At 42.1% G+C, this 16941-nt stretch overlaps 1 protein-coding gene across 8 annotated transcripts in view; it reads right to left on the bottom strand.

Moving 5' to 3' along the window:
* Positions 1-1845: 1845 nt before the first annotated feature.
* The window catches only part of flncb (filamin C, gamma b (actin binding protein 280)), a 51566-nt gene continuing 36470 nt past the window's right edge, over positions 1846-16941 (bottom strand). For 2 of the 8 annotated variants that reach the window (XM_041963499.1, XM_041963497.1), the window contains 19 exons: positions 15824-16071; positions 14662-14754; positions 13932-14031; positions 13100-13240; positions 12776-12904; positions 11759-11932; positions 10680-10841; positions 10184-10387; positions 9549-9701; positions 9036-9158; positions 8655-8912; positions 7215-7484; positions 6782-6919; positions 6198-6313; positions 5457-5589; positions 4822-4998; positions 4500-4718; positions 3493-3699; positions 1846-3382 (listed from right to left, as the gene is read on the bottom strand). In XM_041963499.1, the coding sequence (XP_041819433.1) occupies positions 3195-3382; positions 3493-3699; positions 4500-4718; positions 4822-4998; positions 5457-5589; positions 6198-6313; positions 6782-6919; positions 7215-7484; positions 8655-8912; positions 9036-9158; positions 9549-9701; positions 10184-10387; positions 10680-10841; positions 11759-11932; positions 12776-12904; positions 13100-13240; positions 13932-14031; positions 14662-14754; positions 15824-16071 (3233 nt within the window). In that variant the 3' untranslated portion in view covers positions 1846-3194. The remainder of the gene's footprint in view (positions 3383-3492; positions 3700-4499; positions 4719-4821; positions 4999-5456; positions 5590-6197; positions 6314-6781; positions 6920-7214; positions 7485-8654; positions 8913-9035; positions 9159-9548; positions 9702-10183; positions 10388-10679; positions 10842-11758; positions 11933-12775; positions 12905-13099; positions 13241-13931; positions 14032-14661; positions 14755-15823; positions 16072-16941) is intronic. The other 6 variants (XM_041963500.1, XM_041963498.1, XM_041963503.1 and 3 more) reach the window with 3 other exon arrangements.

Below are 16941 nucleotides of genomic sequence, written 5' to 3' on the forward strand. Positions count from 1 at the left end.
TTCACACAGTCAGGAAAATGTTTCGTTTCAGCTGAAGCATCTCTGTCTTCTGAGTTTGATTCGTCTTATTTTGTTTAATAAATGAAGATCATGTGATCCTTATACAACACGCTGCTTCCTCCATAAAACATCAGTTTATCATTTCACAGCTGCTCTTTCATTGAATTATTTTAATAGAAAACTTTATTCTTTTTTCTAAACTATTTTTTACGGTCTTGAACTTTCATGATTTCACACTGTTTAAATCTGTTTTGCCAATTTGAAAAAAAAAAAAAGCCATCTAACATGTTTGATATTAGATTAAATCTGTTCTCTGTACTGGATCTACTTTCTGTTATTGTGGCAGATTATGTTCATTAGACTAAAACTAAACTATATCAGTGTTTTGTTTGATGTGAAATTAGGTTTTGTATTTTGTTTTTTAGTTTCCCTCGTCTGTTTGTCATATCTTATGAGGGATGTTACCTTTTTGTGAATTTTCTCATTTTAACAAGCTGACCTCCTTTTTAAACTTTTTGTTAAGTCCAAACTTGAGCGGAGCTGCAGTTTTTACTGCCTTCTAGCTGTTGTTTCGATGAAACTTTAAAGATCCCTGTGGGGGAAAACTCAGACTGAGACTCAAACACATCTGAGAAAAACAGACAAATCCAGAGAGAGAAGCTGCCGCTGAGTCGGTCCGGCCTTTAAGAACCTGCAGACGATGAAATTTTAATCAGTGAAGTCCACTTCCTGTTGGAGCCTGAAGCTGAGAGGGTTGGTATCAAAAGATGCTCTCACTTTGTCTGAGTGCCTCTATGATCTGCTTCATTCTGACTTCACCTCACGGATGAGAGCAAAATATTACTAGAAAACCAGAAAAATAACAGAACAAAGACCAAAAATCTGAGACACGTAGTAAAAACGTTGACTAATTTTGAATAAAAAAGAACAATCAACAGATGTGTTGACAGCTACGTCTACCAGCAAGCTGAAACAACTGCTGAAATAATTGTAATGTGTTAAAGACTCAAGACAGGGATGAAGAGTTTGACCCTGATCATGAAGTTTACTGTTAGGAACCACATGCACATGTGATTATTGCAGATATCTATGTACAGATGTAAATGTAACAAAAAGAGTGAATATATCCCAAATGTCCACACATATATAAGATGGACATATATAAGATTTTCGCAACGTTACGTAAAAACAGAAACGCAACGCATGAAGAGTGTAAATAACATGTAAAAAATGTTTTTAACTTTGTGTATATAATTTTACATGCGTACGTAGCTGCAGCTAAAAGAAAGCATAAATCACCATTTTAGATGCTGTAAATTTCTATTCATACGTAACCACAACTCAAAGCCTGCAGCTCAAACTGGAGTCCATCAAGAATGAATACTGTAAATTTAAACACGTAGCTGACACTAAAGGACAGCATATAGAACAAACTTCACAAATCTACATCATTCATCACTGATCTGCAAACCAACAGTCACGTAATCATTAAACGTCCTGATCTCATTTCTGCTCACCAGAAGACGACTCCATGACCTTTCCTGCAGCGCCACCGTGAGGACAAATTGTACATATTCTTATATACCAATCGTCTGGCCTTCACTGCTCTCTGCAGGCGGACGGTGGAGGCATTTGAGGTGTGGATGGTTGGTCGGTTCCTCTCAGATCACATCTTTGTGACCCAGGAACCGACACTGTGTGGACCGGCAGCAGGTCACGGGCCGGTCATTGAGAATCCCTGCTCTGGAGAACGATAACTGTTTCATTAAAATCAGTGAAACAAACATCAGACAATCAGCAGCCGTTCTTTGTGGCAAGTTAGCGAATAAACTTTTATTATGCCTGCACAATCTTGCCAGAATGAAGGTTAACATATCAGACAGTTAAATTTGTGTCATTCATTCATTTTTGATACATACAAAATCACTATAAAATATCACTCTGTAGTATTGTGTCATTGCAACATCACTGTGTGTTTCCACCATTCACAAAATAAAAGGATTGTTTAACTGCGCTTTTTCCTGTGGTAAAAAAAAAATCATCACATCTGAACTAATCATTCAGGCCAGAACGTCAACCTCATCACCTGCTCTCTCAACAATAAGACCATTTTCTGTCAAAGAAAATCAAAACGAGGGAAAAAAGAGAATAAATAAAACTAATAAAGTCAGAGCACAGCTTGTCCTGAACCTCCATTATAGCCTCAGCTCTGTGAGAAAACACCATCACAACACACGTTTGACCAGTTCTAGATGTCATATAAAACAAGTTGCTTCTGTTCCAGGTTGAACAATCCTAAACCTGTTTTTCCAAAACCCTGAAACACCCTGAAGAATCTCAAGAGTGAAAAGCTGCTGAGTGGTTTTGTCCAAATGATTGAATTCATCACGATCATCATCATTGTGAAGGGAAGATTGTCTTTCACTTAATCTGAATCTGAATCAGTGAAACTAGTCCAAGGTTTGGATTTCATGTGTTGAGTTCATTTCAGCTAGTCCCTGAAGTCCTCCAGGTGATTTATTTTTATCCTCGGCTCTGATGTCTGCAAAGTAGTTTAACTTTGGTTGGACGAGATTCTGACTTCAGTTAGATATTGTTCAAACAAGATCCAACTTAGATTTTATATTTTGTGCAGGAGTTAATATCTGGTTTGCATTCAGCAGCTAATGTGCTAACAGGACAATATCATGCTAATATCTTCTGGTATTGACACATGTTTGGCTAGCACTGTCAAGGCTGTTGGCAATTGATCAACAGCACAAATTTGCACAGTTCAAAGTTGACCTGTTATAAAAGCCGGTGTGATGTGACTCTTACATCATGCTAACTAGTTTAGAAACAGGCTACGTAGATTGTGTTCATGTTCAACATGTTAGCACTTTATATTTCAAACTGCTTCTTCTCAAAGCGTCGTCTGCACCATTATTCTGACGAACACCAGAGAAACTCGGTGTCCCGTCTACGACTGAAGCTATGCTGTAATTTTCAGAAATGGCAACAAATATACTGCTGGTGATGCGGGCGGCGAGTGTCTCCAAGACACACAAAGAAGAGAATGAAATGAAAGAAAAATTTGGTGCAGACGGTGAAACACTTGAACAGGAAGTGAAGAGTCTCTGTGCCTTCAGTGCATGAGGATGGGGAGGACGAGGAGCTTCAGCGGAGAAACAGACATAGAGATGAAGTGTTCAGTTTTAAGGGACGGTGACGTGGAAGGGACTCCCGGGGACGTTCTCGTCCCCCCATTTGACAATAAGGATGTAGCTGCCTTGTTCTTTGACAGTGTATGTGACGTTGTACATCCTGTTGCCCATGTGTTTGACGTACACCTCCTCGCAGGGCGTCTTCGGCCCGTGAACACCCACCATCAACATGTTGGTGCCTGCAGAGTCATGAACAAAGACATCAGTCCACGGTGAACAATGATCCATTTTTATGTTGCAGATAGAGAACAAATCATTCCTGTCTGTGATCTGAAGTGTTCTTCCTCACCTGCTTTGCTGCAGTCGACTGTGAACGTGTTCTTCTGACCTACGAAGGCCTTCGACAGGCCGGCGCCTCTGGAGATGACTTTACTAGCATCTGAGGAGAATTTGGGTAAGGAGGCAAAAGCCCCTCCCATCGCTGATGACTTGCTGACAGTTTCCACGAGAACAGACGATGTCTCATGCAGACTGTGGCCACCAGAAAGACGAGGTCCTGTACAGAGATCCAAAGACACATTAGCTAAGCTAATTCACGTACACTGTATCTCTGAAGGGGCATGGACATCCCTTCAAATGACTGGGTTCAGATCTGGAGCTCCATTAGCCTGAATGAACTGTCACATCTTCTATTGCTCAGGGCATCCGGTTGTCATGACGCCGGAGTATAAAATCCATGAGCCGTCTCTATTGACAAACATATGCAACAGAATGGATGCTAAAGAACTTTCAATGCGGTACCATCAGCATTTCCATTTGTCAGCTCGTCGTCACTTTTCTGTTCTGTCCGACGAGAAACCGAAAGGTTCTTAGGTGTGTGTTGAATATGCACAGACTGGCATTAGAGGAATGCAGTGCGATTCGGCTGCAATGTGGATTAAAGCCGTATGATGCGAATTCGCGACAATAGGCGTTAAGGGGTTAATGTAAAGTTGAGGTGTCGAGGAGAAACAACATAAAATGGTCAGCCACACTACAGCCAAACACTGAAGTCGCTATCCAGATCCAAACTGCCTCGTGGGGCAACTTTGGCATTTGCCTTTGGACTCTGAAGGGAGCAGAGGAAACAGGCTGTCTGGACTGGTAAACCATGCTTCATTATCTGGATTAGGTGGGTGCCAGGAGAAGACTTTCTGCCTGAGGCAAAGTGAGAAGGAATAATGGTCTGGGTCTTTTTTTCCCAGTCTGGGTTATCCCCTTTAGGGCCAATGAAGGGAAACTCCAGAGAACGCCAGTGAGTACTGGCCTAATTCAAACACTGAGCACAAAAATAGGCTCTGTGATCCACTGACCCACCTGAGACTTTGGCCTTGAAGGGGCTACCTACGATGTGCTGGGGTCCCCCATACTTGATTGAGATCAGGTAGTTTCCAGGAGCCATGGGTGTGTAAGAAACCTTGTAGCCCTCAGGACAGTCCTGACAGTCCATCTTCACCTTCGACGGTCCATCAATGGTCACAGACAAAGCTCCTGAGCCAGCATTACACGTGTTCACAATAAACTCTGACGCCACACCTGAAGGAGGACACAGACACAACAAATGGCCATTAAAATCAGCTTAATTCATTCATTAGGGGCTGTGAAATCAAGCTGTTTTTAAGGACTTTTTTATGTATACCGGTGGTTCCGCCCTCCAGTCCTGGTCCAAAGGCAGAAACCATGCCAGGATCTCCGACCTGTCCGGGTTCCCCCACTCGGATCTTGAAGGGACTGCCAGGAACGTGACTTCCATTGAAACGAACATCGATAGAATGAACTCCATTTTCCCTCGGGATGAATCTGATAGCATGTTGGTCTGTCGAAACACATGGATGAAAAATGATATGACTCATCATGGGTTCTGACTTTCTATGACTGTTGATCTGTGATGGCAGATTTTCTGAAGCAGTGTAATGTGTAGTGTTGAGTGTGCAGGCGCAGTATAAGTAGATACAGTTACTCTTACTCTTTGTTTTGTCTTGATTTAGTTGAAGGGTCACATGGAGTTTTTAATTTTCACACCAGTACATAATGCTTTGATCATTACAATCAACTCTACAAGTTGAGTTCCATCTGCCTAAAGATGCACATTCTTAATGATGACATAGAAACATAGTGAACCCGGACTCAAACCTTGTGGTACTCCATGTGAAATGTTGACACTCATTTATTATTAAGTCCATCTTTTTATTGCAGTTGGTATTACTGCTGTGTTTTACAATAAATCCTTCCACTAGACAGGTTTAACACCCATTGATAAAACAAGGGTCTTACCGCTGTCCAGCTCAGTGATGTAACACTCCTCTATGGCTCCTGATGGTGTGTGGATCTTAGCATCTATCAGCCCTCTGGCTCCATTCAGCTGTACAGCAAAGGAAGCCTCCTGCCCAACTTTCAGACCCATTTCCTGATAAAGAACAGATGAAGAAAGAGGGGTTTTCTCTTTTAGTGTTACTGTCTGCTGTAAATGTCACTAATAAAGAAATGTTTAGATCATGTTCAGTGAACTCAAAAAACTGTGACTGGGTGAGTGTAAAATAGGCATTTGATCAATGGTTAACCACAGCTAACAGTACATTATTTATCAAATTGCTATTTTTGTTTTTGTCTGGAAGCACGAACATAAATATTGCAAATACAATGAATAAATAAAATAAATAATACGAAAATAAATAATATAAGAGCATTTCTGACCATCTGTTTTCACAGGTGTAAAATACAGGCTCAGATGGAAATGTTACATGAGGTGATGAGAGTTAAGCTTCACTCTTATCCACAAAGGTCAGAGGCCAAATATATTGAGCTATAGTTAAAAGAAGAACATAGCAGAGATACATTTCTACTCATATGAACCCAGAAATAAACTCTATCAGTATAGAGCACTTAGTCAGATACTAATAATAAGTGTGTTCATAGCGAATCAAAATGTCACCTGTGAGATGAGACTTTATATATCAGTGACCTCAGGTGGCTCCATAGAACTGTTTTATGAATATTTTGATGCAGTGTTCTCACCTGCAGGCTGGTGATAGTGAGGCGGCGAGCATCATCAGACAGAGTGGCGATGGGCACGATGAACGGAGAGTCTGGGATGTGCTCATCATTGAACTTAATGGAAACCTCATAGTCACCTAGACAGAAGGAATATGATGAGAATATTATGGATTGTATATCGTTATTCTGCCGTGTTTGTAGTCTCCTGTTCCTCTGTATGCGTCCCTATGTCTTCTACCATAACATGATAATGTTTTATTCACTAATTTCATTTTTAAGTGCTGTGAAAAATGCAAAAATCTAGCTAGATATCAGTTTCAGTTTTCAGGGCTATAGCAGGATTAAATCATCAGGCTCAGCTGCTACATACAGTTGAGTGTCATCGGCATATTGACGAACAGTAGTTTTGTGGTAACAGTACATAATAATGATGAGCATGGGTTCCAGAGTTAAGCCTTGTGGTACCCCGCTTGCAATGTTCAGTGGGACACTTTTGTCTTGTGGAGGTCCAGCTTGTGACTAGTTTTACATAAACTGTGGACTTTGGCCACTCATTATGTCTATTAGGGATCAAATCTGATCTAGAGTCTGTATTAGAGGCTCACCAGGCTCCTGAACCACATAGGCGACTCCACAGGATCCATCCTTCCTGTCTTCAAAAGTGATCTCGGCCTTGCTCGGTCCCTCCACAGCAATGGACAGACCTCCAGCACCGGCCTCTCGGGTCCAGATACTGAACTCAGCTGAAAACCAAAAACACTTGTCACGTTTATCACCATCAGTTCTGCCAACATGTGGCGGATGAGTAGCATCAACAAATAACATGCTGCTTTTGATTTTAACAAACATAAGTATAAAATTGAAAGAAAGGAAGGAAAGAAGAAAATGAGGAAGAGGAGAAGGAAGCAGCAAGAAGTAGGAAGAAAAGGGAGAAGGGAACGAGGACATAGAAAAAGAAGAGGAAGGAATACAGAGGAACAAAAGGAGAGAGGAAGAGGGAGGAAAGAAGGAAAAGAAAGAAATCATTTTCTAGCCCACCTGGGATGCCTGCCACCCCTCGGTCCAGGCCGGTTCCTCCCGCTCGGACCTTGTGGGCCCCTCCTTCTCCCAGGGGCCCCACAGTGAACTGGAAGGGGCTCCCGGGGACATGTTGGCCCCGATATTTAACGTTAACTGTGTGAGCTCCCATCTCCTGAGGGATGAAGCGGACGCTGTAGGTGCTGTCCTCTCCTTTAATGATCTCTGCGTCCTCTGTCTTTCCTCCAGGACTCGTCACCTGAGCGGTCATCTCCTGGTTACCTGCCTCACCTGAGAGGGAGGAGGAGGATGGAGGGAAAGATGGACATGATCAGATGATTTCTCCTGCTGGTTCTACTGACAGAGTCAAGAGTCTGTGAGTGTTTTCAGAGTAGTTTGTGATCAGTTAAGATTTTATCTGATTGTAGTGAGTTTGGTACAACATGCTTCTCGACTCAGTTTTTAAGGTGTCTGATGCTTCAGAAACCCAAAGACATGAGCTAAAATTCTCTTTTCAAATTAAAAAATATCTGCTGTGGATAAGATGTATGCCGGTATCAAACCATAAAAAAGGTCTTTGTAAGATCCTACCAGACGTTTAGGCTTTAACTAAAATATAAAACTAAAAACTAATAATAAAGTGTATAAATACAAAAATAGAATATAGTAAAAATATAATCTATATAAATATATACAAATCTGATTCATATGAGCAGGAAATAAATCATATTTGGACCACTTTTACAATGTGAACATAAACAAGCTAAAATAAACATCAGTGTAACATGCCCTAAACTCCGAAAGCTAAACCCACCATTACCCAAGATAGCTCAACTGACAATAAAAAAAGGAAGTTGAAACCAATTACTAATTAATGAAAATCCTTGTTATTGAGATGGAAAATGCTTCGTCACAAAGCTGAAAACAGGCTGTTTTTCTGAGATACGAGGTTCTCACAGGACAGCCAGGCTACAAACACATGATGATCTTATAGAATATGATGCATCGCTGCAGATTAAACCAGCCGACAGGATATAAAGTAGTTCAGATGAGCTCAACCTGAAACATCTGCAGCAGGAATATTAATCCACAAACATCAGAGATGATGAGAAACACTGACAGCAACATTTACTGCTACTGTCCAGCACACTTTGAAGCAGAGCTTTGACTTGTTGTGCAGTACTTTCACAGTGTGGTAATAGTAGTTTTACTGAAGTAAAAGATCTAAGTACTTCTTCCACCACTGCTGAAATGTAGAGATTTAAATTCAAGCATGTTTTGAGCCTGCAGGAACCTTCAGTGCATCATAACCACAGTGCTAACATGCAGAATCAGGTTAGAAGTAACAGACACTGCAGTCTGTCACAGCACACAGTTTATTAGCAGTCACACACACACACTGAAAACGCGCCTCAGTATCAATAAAGTTAGACACTAGAACACACGCTCGTCCACACACACCGTCCTGCAGCGGCGGCCGGCTACCGGCCGGCATGCCGTTGAATCCGCTCAGGCTCTCTCGTCCCAGGAAGTCTCCGAAGACGTCTCTGAAGGGCTCTCCTCCCACCTGCGTGCTCTCCTCCACACGGACCTCCCTCTTCGTCTCTCCTGCTCGAGTCTTGCTGATCTCCGTCCGCTCGGTCCGGGTGTAGGTGTGACTGCTGCGCGTGAAGGTCCGGGTCAGACGCTCCTGAGCCGAAACCATGTGAAACCAGTTCCCTGAAAGCAGCACAGAGGAACAGGGAGGAAGGAGGAAAAGGGGGCACAAAGACAAGGAGGTGAAGAGGAGGAAGCAGAGAAGCAGAGAGGGAAGGCGGAGGAGACAGTGATGGCACAGCTCACCTGGTATCTTGAGGTTGAGGTCACAGGTGCTGCCCACAGTGGCGATGGAGGGAGCCTGACGCTTCCTGGTGATGCTCTCCTTCATCCTGCCCTCTCCGAACACCTTCACTGTGAACGGACTTCCTGTTCAGACGGAAATATCATGATGTTAAAGAAACATGAATGCAGAACCAGTATGAGAGCAGTGCTGTTATCGAAGAGGGGGGGCGCAAACCCCTAACACTTTAAAACACAATGTGGCCTCCCTGGATCTGCATTTCTTGTGTTAAATCTTTGGTCCATTGTTGCTCTCCAGTAGCTTCACTAATGTTTTTCTTTAACGTCTAAGGACACGAAGGTCAGAGATGAACATGCAGCAGAAAGTCGAGTCCGTTTGTCATCTGTTAGTTTTCACTGTTTTATGATATTAATTGATCAACTGAAGAAGCAGGAAGTCAAAAGGTCTAGTTGCTTTTCAGAAATCATCCATCAAACCAAACATAATCGTCACTAATCAGAGCCGATGGTTCGTACCCGGGACGTGTTGGTCTGCGAACTTGATGTTGATTATGTAGTTTCCAGGTTCAGTTGGACAGTAGGTGACTTTACACGTCCCGTCCTCCACGTCCTCACAGTTAATGTCCACTTTACTGGGACCCTCGATGGACAGACCAAGTCCTCCGTAACCTGAGAGCAGAGAGGAAGATGAGGAGGTGGCCGGTTCACATAAAAATCAACAGCAACACAAACAGCTGCTGTTTCAGTGGAAAAAACCATCCAATCAAAAAGGTGTTTTATTTACTGTTAAATGACACTAATGAGTGTTTTATTCTGACTTATTGCCATAAATACTCAAACTAATGTTCCAGTATTTTTCCTCATTGGGAAAAGTCAAGAGTCTCATTCTAGTCTCCAAGAACTAACTTCATCTGGAGGAATCTGAATAAATTATCCACTGCGTGTGGTGATCATCTATCACGTTTTTTCAGTCTCAATTGAGGCCAAACGTTCTCGTCAGTTTGTGATTGATTTGCCAGCTGCCGTTTCTAAAAATAAAAACTCAAGAGGCGAGCTCAAAATGGACAAAATGTCCTTAAAGTGCAATTTGAACATCTCCAACATATGAACAAGTACTGAACTTCTTGTTGAAATGAAGATGTTAATCTTACCTGCGTTCCTCGTGTCAACAATGAACTCTGCCACCTCGAAGGTCTGCCCCTCCACCAGCCCCTGGCCATAAACCTTCACCTTACTGGCGTCTCCAATCTCCGACTGACCCACCATGATCTTAAATGGACTGTTGGTCACATGTTTACCATTCTTCTTCACGCTCACCACGTGTTCGCCTACTTCCTTTGGTGTGAACGAGATCCCTGCAGGCAGGAGGAACCATTTCAGAAACATGAACTGGAACTTATTTTGCTGTTACACTGATGCTTGAAGGCTTTACTCCAAAATGTACTTAAGATTACCTTTAATGACGCAGAGCAGCCAGTAGTAGGATTAAGTCATTGTTTTACAAGTCACAAGTCAGTCTCAAGTCAAGTCTATGTCCCGTTTCTATATTTTTTATCTGGTGTCAGTATGTCATACAGTATCTACCTCCTACAAACTCCTACAAATAAAATGTTTTAAAAGAAGAATTTATGAGCCGTAGAAACCGACCGATGTGTCTGTTGGGCAGCCTCTTCAGCAGACACGGCTCCTCGTTTCCAGACGGCGCTCTGATGCTCGCAGTCAGGCTGCTCAGGTCCGTCTCCGTGATCTTTAAGGAAACATCTGTTGCTGTGCCGACATTAAGCTGAGACGTCCTCATGGAGTCGTCACCTGAAGATCAGATTACATTATAAAATTATAAAGTAATATAATGACATTACAAAACAGGAAACCGATTAAACCGTTGGGAATAGAGAGAACCAAAACATGCAAAAATGAGTGAAAATAAGTAGAGTGAAAGTCAAGATTAAATTTTCTCAAATCTAAAATGATGCTTTCACAGTTTAATTTAAGCAGCAACACAGTCGGCTCAATGAATGAAGGAAAATGGTGCACTTCCTTTTTAGGCATCACAGGAAGATGTGGGGTGTGGGGTATCGTCTACATAACGTGAAACTTAATGTCGTGACCGTGTACAAACTGACGGAGGAGATGCTCTTATTAAGAAAACAAAAGTGGCCCCTCCTACTAAAGTATGGATGCTGTAATCCAGTAGTGACCGAACTGAACCAATCAGGTATTGGCCCAACGTGATCAATTCCCATCATACCAGCTTTCTGGTATGTGGTACCTTTCATTTCCTGCAGTAAATTTATTTATTGCGCTGAGCTAAAACCGACTTTCATCATTTTCACAGTCAATGTGTTTCAATGTGAAGGCAGTGGGGGCTTTTACTGTAAAGTGCTAACAATGACATATGCGGTTAGCTCACGTTTACGCCAAGTACAGTAGTCTTCCTAAACTGTACAGAGCACTTTTTGTCCCGTGGTTGTTTTGAAACTTTACATGGATAAAATAAAGTTTGATTTTTATGTTTTTAGAAAGTTTGTAAAAGAGAAAAAAAAATGTTTTTAGCAGGTCAGCTTATAGAAAATAAGGAATGAAGAGCTGGATTTTTTGTAATTAAGCTGAATGACAAAAAGGTTATGGATAGGGGTTGGCTAACCACTGAAACAAAGACCTCTACAAGTTTGTAGAGGTACTGAAATTCCTATCTGACCTTCCATACACACACAGAGTTTTAGTACCAGTGATCTTGGCAGTGAAGGGGCTGCCGGGGATGTGTTTGTCATCAAACTTCACAATGATGTTGTAATCTCCAGGTGCGGTAGGCAGGTAGGACACAGTACAAGTCCCATCTTTGTTGTCTTTACAGCTGATCTCTGCTTTAGAGGGACCCTCAACAGCCAGAGAGAGACCACCTGTAGACAGAGACAAACAAATAAAGGCCTGTCTCTGATAAGGAGGAGCTATGGGCAGGGGCTACATGACCTGTGCTATATCTCACACAGGAAATTCAGTATAATGTCACAGCACTAATTCAATCAGTGCATGTCTGCTTGAAACACTTTAACACTTATTCACAATTACCTTTCAATCACTTTTCACATTTTTAACACTGTAATCACTTCATGAAATTTGAAACATGCCATTTTTTTTTTTACCATTTAATCAACTATTAATTATAAACTGCTAATTATGTCAAAATGAATCTGCCCGGCAGGAAAAGGCGTCACTGAGATACTTTGCCTCTAAATCTAGAAAATGGATGATATGATGCTGACAAACAGGTTCAACTCTGAGAGAACAAAACAGAAAATAAAATGTACTTTGGTCTGACCAAAAAAATGATGCGGTCTTCCAACACAAGTTTTCGGTTTGCCTAAACCTTTAGTTGGAAGACTCAAAATAATGAAAAACACATCTTACTTTCATTTTGTTTGTGAACATGTGGAGTTTGTGGTTTGCAGCCATGATTTGTTTTTCTTTGGAAAATGAATGTCAGCTGTTCAAAGTCTTTCCTTACAACTGAAAACAGGGAGCCAGATATGTGCAAATATAAATTAATAGTAATAGGAATGGAGTCCTGTTTTAAATCAAGACCTGGTTCTCGCTGCAGTTAAATAATATGTAATGTGTATAAACCTGAATACGCTTTTATCAAAAACATCATTCTAATAAAGCTTCACTGAACGGAGCTGAGGAGAAACAAAACTCCCATCACTTAGAAACCTTTAACATTTGATATGTTGTGGTACTCATACCTTCTCCAGCATCTTTAGTAACAATAGTGAAGGTGGCCGGTCTGTTCACCGTGCCGTGACTCAGACCAGGACCGTACGCTGTCACATGACCACTGTTAATGGCATCAACGTAGAACTGGAGCGGACTTCCTGTAACACAAAACGCATAAAAGTGCAGCCAGAGTTTAGGACATGGTCTGATTCATCCTAAAGTCAAGATGCTTGTTGATGATACTCTACTAATTGTTTCCAAAGAGTGAGGCCTCTGATTGAATTAATCGTTGCTGCTCCAGCCTGAAAAACAAAAAGTATATGAAGTAAATAAAGCACATGCTGGGGTGTTACCTGGGATATGGTTTCCATCATACTTGATGTCCATCTCGTGCAGGCCTCGTTCTGTCGGGGAGTATTTCACGGTGACGGTGCCGTCCTTGTTGTCGGTGATATGAGGACAGGCGGTTCGACCAGACGGCATCCGTACTTCACCTGGAGTAAAAATACAAAAACAATATGGCTCCCACTGTTTCGATCGATTCTGACACTTCATAAATAAGAGATTTTGTAGTTTATTTGAGTCTCACAAACACCATCCTGCTGCCTCAAATACTCACTGAGGCTTTTAGGACAGAAGATGGTGAATGTTGAACAGATTCTAAAGCCCCTTTGGGCAAATTAGTGATACTGATACTAAATAATTGTGATACTAAATAAATTAAACTGACTTGACTGTAATCCTCACAATTCAATGCTGTCATGACATTACAGTCAGTATAAATATGAAGGCAAATAAAGCTTCAAAACTCAGATATGAACTGGTGAACTTTTGCTGCACAAAATGCAAAATATGTCTGATTGCTGATGAACCACAAACTTTATTTTAAAACACAAAGAAAGCTTTAAATTACCAACAAAGTATTTTTCAGTTTGCTTCATGCTCTGCTTTGTCCAGCTGATTCCACCATGTGTGCACAGTCACATGAACTATTGTCTACAAGCCATTCATCATTAGGAATAAACACGCATGCTCACCTCCTCTCAGCAAACAAGAAATTCTGCATCGGTGTAAATGCTGAGCAGCTCCCACTGACACATGATAAGATTTTAAATGCCTTCTCTCTTTTCTCAGAAAACTGAAATTTGCCTCTCAAAGAGCAACAAGTAAACAGAGCAGCCTCACCTGTGATCTCTCCTTTCTGCACAGTGAAGGGAATGACCAGACTGAAGGGGCGGAGCATGGGCTCCATCCCATCCACAGGGCTGATGGGATCATCGGTGGCCTAAACCAGAGCCAGAGGGGAGGGCTGTTAGTGTCACCATACTGGGAACTCTGGGATGTCATCCAGAGAGAGGAAGAGGAGGAGGAGGAGGAGGAGGAGGAGGAGGAAGCACAGCAGGATGATAGAGAGGCTGAGAGAGCATCAGGGACTGGGTGCACCAAGATTTAGACTGATCCAAAAGCAGCTAGACAAGACAACCTTTTTTCTACAGTATGTGTCTCAGGTGAAGAGCGACACAAACAGATGTTTTATACTGTACCAGGTCCCTAATGAAATAAAACACATGAGCTGATCGATGTCTTCACTTTAAAGACATCACACGAGTCGTACTGCAGCTTCTCTGCTGCGATGAACTTCAGCACAATCTGGAATCTGCCTGATAGCTGACGGAGGTCAGTCTGTGTGAAACCAGCCCCCCAGCAGACAACAGATGATCATGCAGATGAAACATGCGGCACCATGCTGAGCCAACACAAAATCTATGAGTGAATCTGGGTTGTTATTGACTCTGTGGGTCTCGAACAGCTGCAGGGATCCAACAGAGACTGTAAAGAGGACAGTTTGTATGACAGGGGGTCTGAAGAGCAGTTTTCTGCAGGTGAACAGCAGGTAGGTAAGAACACTGAGTACCCATTGGGGGGAGAAGCCCACAAAGGGAGTGAAGGGCTGCTGTAACTGAAGCTTGTCACATGGTTCCTCTATTATTGGGATGGAATCACTCGCCTAACAGGGAACAAGGTAGAACCTTTAGAGAACACACACACACACACTCATACACGCACACACACACACACACACACACACACACACACACACACACACACACACACACACACACACACACACACACACACCTCCATGCACAGACAGAAATGTCTCAGTATTGCTGTATTAAAGTTTTTCAGGTCTAACAGAAGGAACAACATCATGATGTGTTCCAGGACACTTTTACACTGCAGGACTTTTGTCGTATCATCATGCTAACATTTAGCATGTTAGCATTGTAGTAAAAAGTATGTTTCTTCAAATCTCTTCAAATATACCCACCATCATCCCAACCTCCTAATTAAACAATCAAACGTCCTGTTCTGTAAGCCAGCCTCTGTTCCTGGCTTTCCATCCAAATGTACCTCAAATTTTACACAGATTTCAGGAAAACTGTCAAAAGAAACCGTGAATACTTCCATCCAGTACGGTTATATGATTATTAGGAGTTCATCCAGATGAGCAGTAGATGGGGCCAATTCTTCAGTCAGAAACCGTTTTAATGTTGAAAAAGTTTTTGGGAATTTTCCATCAACCTTTTTTAATGTGATACTTCAGAAAAACACATCGATGGAAACACAACTACTACGAGTTTCTTTCATACTGAGAAATGTTCCTGGTGTTTTTCTGTCCATATTCTGAGACAAATCTTCTCCTGTACGAGTCGACGTGAGCTCCATTATGACCACTTCTTTTAACAGTAATTCATTGTTTACTCTTCTACAAACTGAGCTGCCAGTGAACACATCACAAACAGAGAATCGTGTCATGTCTGTACTTTGTACTGCAGACTGCTTGTTGAGACTCACAACTGGCAAACGAGAACACACTTTGTTAAACAACAGACACAACATGCAACACAGCATCTGTGTAAAAACTCTGATGTTGGTGCATATTTGTGGTGGTTCTGCTCGTTCCTCCCTTGCAGACCTGTGACCTTTGAACATGACACAGCGTTTTCTCGTGAACCATCGTCACCATTGACAGGTCGACCCAAAGCTCTCAGGTCTGCAGTGGGGTTACTCACCACCACGTGGAAGGGGCTGTTGGGAATGTTCTCCCCTCCAAACCGGATGGTGATGACGTACTTCCCGGGCTCCGGAGCCGTGTAGTAAATATCAAAGGTTCCGTCGGCGTTCTCCACCACGTCCACGTCCAACTCCGCTCCATCAGGAGTCGACACCTTACAAGTGACTTTACCTTTCCCAGCAGCCTTTGCGTCCACCGTGATGACCGTCTCCTCTCCGATCTGGATGGTTGGGCCGATACCTGATCCTGACAAGTTGGATGACCAATCAGCAGTCAGTTGGGGTGAATCATCTTAACTGTATCTCTTTATTAATTGACAAACAGAAGGAAACTGTTGCAGATCTAAACTGATCTGATCACAGTTAGAAACCTCTGCGGTAACGTTTCCACCGTTTGATGAACCTGGAGACGTGAACTTTATGAACTGTGTGAGGTTATGAGGTTCTTCTTGTGCTCCTTCTGTATGTTTCAGACATATGTCACCATATGTAGGAGAGTCAAGTCACCAGTTCTGGGACAGACAACAATGTAGAAGAAGTAAAGCTGACATCGTTGTTGATTGATAAAGTTATTGATTGATAGACTGATTGTTGGGTCCAGATGTTGTTCGATGTGGGTAGAGAAACAGATTTTCTACAGGTTCATAATTTCCCAATAAACTGTGTAGTTTCATACCAATTATGGGAAAAATGTGAAACAACTTCAGGTTCTGCTAGTTTAACAAGTAATTCACTGGAAGTGAAGTCTATCAAACGAACACTGTCTCCATCTGCCACATGATTCGTACAATATTACATAGTCCTTTCCAGAAAACCCACATTTGATATCATATTGATATATACACTGCTGCACTCATCGTCAGTGAATGTTTGAGCGCCAACAAACATGGTTCCTTCCTCGCTAAACATCTACAAAGACGTTTTTTTGAACATTTTAAATCCTGCATTGATTGCATCCAAGTTCACTAATAGTCTTCTTACTCTCTACCTTTGTTGCTGCGTATCAGCGTATTACTGCCACCTGTGGATCAGTGGAACAGTGTGACACCAGTGGGGGACTGTGTGTCATGACACAAACAAAACGACTCTACAAAAACTTCTCCATCGCTTCACTAGA

Source organism: Chelmon rostratus, chromosome 22, assembly GCF_017976325.1.
Source record: "Chelmon rostratus isolate fCheRos1 chromosome 22, fCheRos1.pri, whole genome shotgun sequence".
NCBI lineage: Eukaryota > Metazoa > Chordata > Actinopteri > Chaetodontiformes > Chaetodontidae > Chelmon > Chelmon rostratus.